The sequence below is a fragment of the Coffea arabica genome, chromosome 3e (genome assembly GCF_036785885.1).
Source record: "Coffea arabica cultivar ET-39 chromosome 3e, Coffea Arabica ET-39 HiFi, whole genome shotgun sequence".
NCBI lineage: Eukaryota > Viridiplantae > Streptophyta > Magnoliopsida > Gentianales > Rubiaceae > Coffea > Coffea arabica.
The window spans coordinates 43,236,756-43,242,534 of record NC_092315.1 but is presented as its reverse complement, the minus strand read 5'-3'; the positions used below and the strand labels follow the sequence as shown (position 1 = coordinate 43,242,534).

Sequence of the window (5,779 nt, the reverse complement as noted above, 5' to 3'; positions counted from 1 at the left end):
ACTGCTGAGTCGAGTGTGTACTTTATCGAATGCATTCTCAATAAAATGAATTGTAATTGAATTGTCTGAATTGAATTGCATTATATGCTATGGCTGTATATGTCGTTGAAGTGAATCTCCTCAATTCATAATTGAACTTATGACTGCCGATTGAGTGCGCTCATCGGCCTATAACGGTATTTATCGATTGGACTGAATGTCATCAACCCTTATAATTATAATCGTATAATCGGGTCTCTGAGCGATAGCATGTACCACACCGATTCAGGTGGGAGGTATCTCTCATGTCAGTTCAAAACCCTAAATAAATGATCGGTTCTCTGAACGATAGTATGTGCCATACCGATCCAGGTGGGAGGTATCTCTCATGTCGTCTCAAAATCATAAACCATCCTAAGTCGATTGGAGCGATGTCTCATCGACTATTGGGCGATAGTATGTACCACACCAATTTAGATGGGAGGTACCTCTCATTCGACTCAGAACTATAAGCAAAGCATAAGTCGATTGGAGCGATGTCTCATCGACCACTGAGCGATAGTATGTACCACACCGATTCGGGTGGGAGGTATCTCTCATTCAACTCAGAACCATAAATGTATAATCGACCACTAAGCGATAGTATGTACCACACCGATTCGGATGGGAGGTACCTCTCATTCGACTCAGAACTATAAACGTATAATCGACCACTGAGCGATAGTATGTACCACACCGATTCGGGTAGGAGGTACCTCTCATTCGACTCAGAATCATAAAATAAGTAAAGTTCTACGGATTATTGGATTGAACTTTGGCAAAGCAAGTGGAAATGAGCTCCTAAGAGCTTCCGTATCCTTCTTGAATGTGTTTTGTGAATACTCAGGAATTACTTGAATGTTATAGCTTTATCTCTCGTACCAACTTTATTGCTACTTGAATTAACTGCTTGCATGATTTTCTTGGCCTCACTGAGCGTCAGCTCATCCCATTAGTTTGTTTTTCTTAACAGGAACCCGATTGGAAGGAGTTAAGGAAATGTCGACTTGAGGCACTTTTGTATTAGTGTTTTAATTGTAATCAACTAGACACTTTTGGATGTTGTATATTTTGGAAAAAGTGATTGTAAAATTGAAATTGTGATGTAAGACTGGATATTTATATATGAAAATGATTTCGTACCTTTATTCCGACTTTCATTGTTAGTATTAGACTAGGTTTGAATTGGAATTGTCTCGAGTCTTGGGCGAGAGTCGGGCAGGCGTCCCGCGGATACCCTTGGATTCACCTTTGGGAGAAGTGGGGGTGTCACACCATCTGTCGCCGCCAAAGAACTCTGCCACCAACATATGGGGGGGTCGACCATCGTAACAACATCTGCCAGTAGGGATTCCAAGAGCCACCGATTGTGCCAGAAATCTATAAACCCTCTCCTAATGCACCATCGGATCTACTGCTCAGCTGTCTCCCGCTCCTGTTCCAGGCGTCTCCAAGACCAAGGAGGCCTCGGTACCTGCACTCTAATGGGATGCCGCCCCCGTATGTTCTTAGCATGCATGAACTGTACCCAAATAAACTCCCGCTGCCTCAACCTCCATCAAAGCTTCTAGGCAAAGGCTGAGCACATATCCTCGAAAGACCTCAAGCCTATTCCTCCCTCTTTCACCGGGTAACAAAGTTTCTCCCATGCCACCCAATGAATGCCTATGGCCTCCCTCGATTTGTCCCATAAGAAAGCATTACAGATCCTTCCCAACTTAGCAAACACCGCCTTCGGTGGCTGCAACACCTGCAGAACGTACATCGGGATCGAGCTAAGCACATGTCGCAGAAGTACCAATTTACCCCCTGTTAACAGAAACCGCGAGTAGAGCAATCTGTCTCTCAGTTTTGCAATGACTGAATCAAACAGTATGCAAGACATCTGTCTCCGTGCCACGGGTGCCCCGAAGTAGGTGAGAGGGAAGCTCTGCCTCTGAAAACCCAGTGTCGAAGCCACTAGTGCACATTGCTCCTCCGACGCCCACTTTGAGATAAGGAACGAACTATTCCCGGCATTAATCCTCTGACCGGAGAACGATTGGTAATACTGAAAGATATTTCCCATAGCCTGTAGACTCTCGCTCGAACATCTAGCAAGAATCAGGATGTCATCTGCGAAGGCCAAGTATGGCACTCGGGATCCTGCCGACACAAAGCACCTGTCCACCTCCTGGGCAAACAACCGCTGCAGTGCATGCCCCAAGAACTCTGCGACTAACAGGAACAGAGCCGGCAACAGCGGGTCGCCTTGGCGTACCTCTCTGGAGAATTTGAAGAACCCTGCTGGCGAGCCATTGATAAGGACCGAGAACCAGTTGTTGGACAGCGTCCGGAAAACCAAATCTATCGCGCATTCGGAGAAGCCGAACTGCCGCATCATAAAGATGAGGAAGCCCCACTCCACCCTGTCGTATGCCTTTTCCATATCTAGCTTTAGCATGATATTTGGCGCCCTCACTCTCCTATCTATATCCAGTGCCAGTTCTTGGGCCAGGAGGATGTTATCAGTGATTCCTCTACCTGGAACAAACCCAGACTGCCAAGGTGATATTAGCTTGGGGAGCAGTAGGTTAAGCCGGTTGGCTAGGATTTTTGAGATAATCTTAGAGCTGACATTGTAGAGACTAATGGGTCGAAACTCTTTCCATTGGGACGCCCCCACCACCTTCGGGATCAGGACTATCATGGCACTCGTGAAGGCCCGCGGCTGCTGAACTCCCTTGAAGAAATCTTGAACGCCTAACAGTAAATCAGGATGAATGATATCCCAGCATCCCTGGTAGAACCCAGCTCCAAACCCGTCCGAGCCTACGGCACTGTCCACCGGCAGTGCAAACACCACCTCCTTTAGCTCATCCACTATTGGCATCCTGAGAAATAGTTCATTCTCTTCCGGGCTCACCATCGGTAGTGTACCGTCTATCACTGGTGAGGATCTATCCTCCCGTTCTGTAGAAAATAGCCGCGCAAAATACTGAGCTGCGGAGGCCTTGATCCCCTCCTCGTCCTCAATCCACTGCCCGTTCTCCCTTTTCACCCGAGCAATGAAATTCATGGACCTTCACTATTTGACCACTGAGTGGAAAAATTTCGTGTTTGCATCGCCCAATTGAATCCATTTAATCGCTGATTTTTGCTTCCAATATTCCCCCTCTGAGGTGAGAGCTCAGGCGTGACAGGCTCGGGCCTCTCCCAATGCCTCTCGAAGTTGGGTCCCGCACCAAGTCGTACTCCTACTCCTTCTGCTGTAAGTCCTTCTCTGCCTCGCTCATATTCTGAACTAGATTCCCAAACACTTGCGCATTCCAGCTTCGAAGGGCCGCCTTGGTCTGTGACAACTTGCCAAAAAAGCCCACCATTCCGCTCCCAGACACTGGGGTCCTCCAAGCCTCCCTAACCACCTCTAATAACTTAGGGTGCCTCCTCCATACATTGAGGAATCTGAACACCGAGCCATGCCCCATTGAACTCCCACACTTAATTAGTAATGGGGCATGGTCCGACCGCCCACGCATTAAGTGGGAAACTTTAGTGGTCTGGAATAGTTCCCCCCAGGCCTCATTCGCTAAGGCCCTATCCAAGCGCTGCCACAACGAACCGTTTGTCCATGTGAAGGCCGAGCCATCAAAACTGACCTCCGATAGGAGATAGTTAAACACTGTGTCGTTGAACTCTTCCATGTTACACAAGTTTGGGGAGGCTCCCCCCAGCCTCTCCTCTGCCTTGGAAATGACATTAAAATCCCTCGCGACTATCCACGGCCCGTCAAGCCCCCCAGCAATCTCCTCCATTGCCCTCCACAGGTCTCTCCTCCCCACCCGTGTGCACTTTGCATATGCTGCTGAGAAGTGAAGAGTGGTCCCAACCCATGTCGCCTTCATATGGACCAGTTGGTCCCCCCATTCCTCGAATTCAAGCGTTGCAGTCTCACTCCAAAGGACCCAGATTTTGCCTTCCAAGAACGCTTGGGCTCTGGAGAAACGCAGACGTCGGGAGATAATGTCAAGCTGTCCAACGTCCGTCATTGGCTCCAGCAAAACCAACAAGCGAACAAAATGCTATGAGCATAATTTCTGGAGGAACCGTTGAGACGCAGCCCGGGAGATACCCCGTATGTTTCATACCATTATATTGATCGGCCTAATCATTTGGATGTGGAAGAAGAAGGAATTTGTGCACGAAACTGCTGCAGCTTCTTGGCATAGTTGTGGGCCTCCCAGATTTCCTACCTAGATTGTTGAGAAACTCAACATCCTTGGCATCGATGAACGCACCCCGTGGGAGATTATTTTCCAGCCCACCATGAAAGCTTCGTAAGTTTCCAATTGACACCCTTGGACCAACGCCGTGCTCCAACGATTTCCTCCTGCCCCCTGTCTTCACGCGCTGCGCTGGGGAGAGCCTCCCCACCGATTGACTTTTGTCGGGCCGAAAATTTGAGGTTTGGACCAGCTCCCCTTCCAGGTCCCCAAGTGCCGCAAAAGCATTTGAGAAACAGACTGTCCCTTCTTGCTCGGCATCCCCCATTGCCTCGGGGATTGGTTGCTGGGCCGAGGGAGGCGCCGCTGGAGAGCTTCCAATCACCTCCTTAGACCGATGCCCCCCGTGATCAGCCTCTGGCTCATCTCACAAATTCCCATGCCATTCCAGCGTCGGACAGGCACTTGCGGCTAGATCATCCTCCTTGCTTTTCTGCAACCCAGTCTGGCCGTCACGCTGGTGAGGCTCCTCTCCCGCTGTGCAGAGCCCGGAGGCACCTCTAAGGACTGGGTCCGCCGTAGCCACCGCTTCTGCCTCCTTCGCCCTCTTCTGTATGTACACCCGAGCAGGTTTCGAAGTCTCCACTTGAAACGGCGCTGGCTGTAATGTTGGATGCTTCTTCGCGCAACCATCTTCCTTTGGCCTACACAAACACAGAAAGGACAGAAGGCAGGCCATGTTTCGAATTCTACCCGCTGCCAAAACCCAAAGTCCTCATCAACTATCCAAATTCGCTGAGTCGACGGTGCCGCAAAGTCCACCTCTGCCAAGACACGGGCCACTAATGGCCTGCACAGTTCACCCGTAGCCGCATCTAGTTTTAAGAAACGACCCAATGCCGACGCAAGCTTCACTAACTGACCCTTCGCGAAGAAAGGTAGGGGGAGCTCTGGGAAGACTACCCAGACCGGAACAATGGAGCTCTCCTGGTTGGCCCTGAATTCCAAGGACCATTTAGAGATGACCATAGCAGCATTCCGGACATACCATGTGTGGCGGCACAGCAATCGTGTGTAATCTTCCTCCAACGCTGGCCGCAGGAGGACATGTTTCGCGTCCAAGAGCCCTACTGGGCAGTCCCCTTTCAATCCTAAAGCTATGATGAATTTTCTGATCTGCTCCATGGGTGGGCGGCCGTATGCGAATCGGCCCACCAGTGCATTGCAGAAAGGCTCCGCTAATTGAAGCATCTCGCTCCTGGACATGCGCAGCGCTGGTTCGCCGCGATACGTAGAGACCACGCCAGGCTCGGATCTTGCTGGGTTCGACGCCTCCCCAGCAATCATAGTTGCGAAGCTTCTGGTTGGAGAGGCCAGACCACCTCCAAACGCCTGACCAGGCGGCCAAGAGGCCGCCATGACAACTCCTTGTGTAGGAAACCCTAGGCGGTTAGAAGATTCCGAGAGAAAATATGGTTTTTTTTGGCTTAAATTTGTTAACTAAAAAGTATTGTGTTTAAGTAACGATAAGATTGATGAGTCGTCGGTAATCCGATTTG

At 49.8% G+C, this 5,779-nt stretch overlaps 1 protein-coding gene across 1 annotated transcript; it reads right to left on the bottom strand.

Moving 5' to 3' along the window:
• Nucleotides 1-3,254: 3,254 nt before the first annotated feature.
• On the bottom strand, nt 3,255-4,046 carry LOC140038537 (uncharacterized). The gene has a single exon (XM_072083919.1). It carries the CDS (start codon nt 4,044-4,046, stop codon nt 3,255-3,257), a length of 792 nt encoding a protein of 263 aa, XP_071940020.1.
• Nucleotides 4,047-5,779: the final 1,733 nt, after the last annotated feature.

Excerpts from the sequence above, each read along its gene's own strand:
- LOC140038537 (XM_072083919.1), bottom strand. The coding sequence starts at position 4,046 with ATGACGGACGTTGGACAGCTTGACATTATCTCCCGACGTCTGCGTTTC.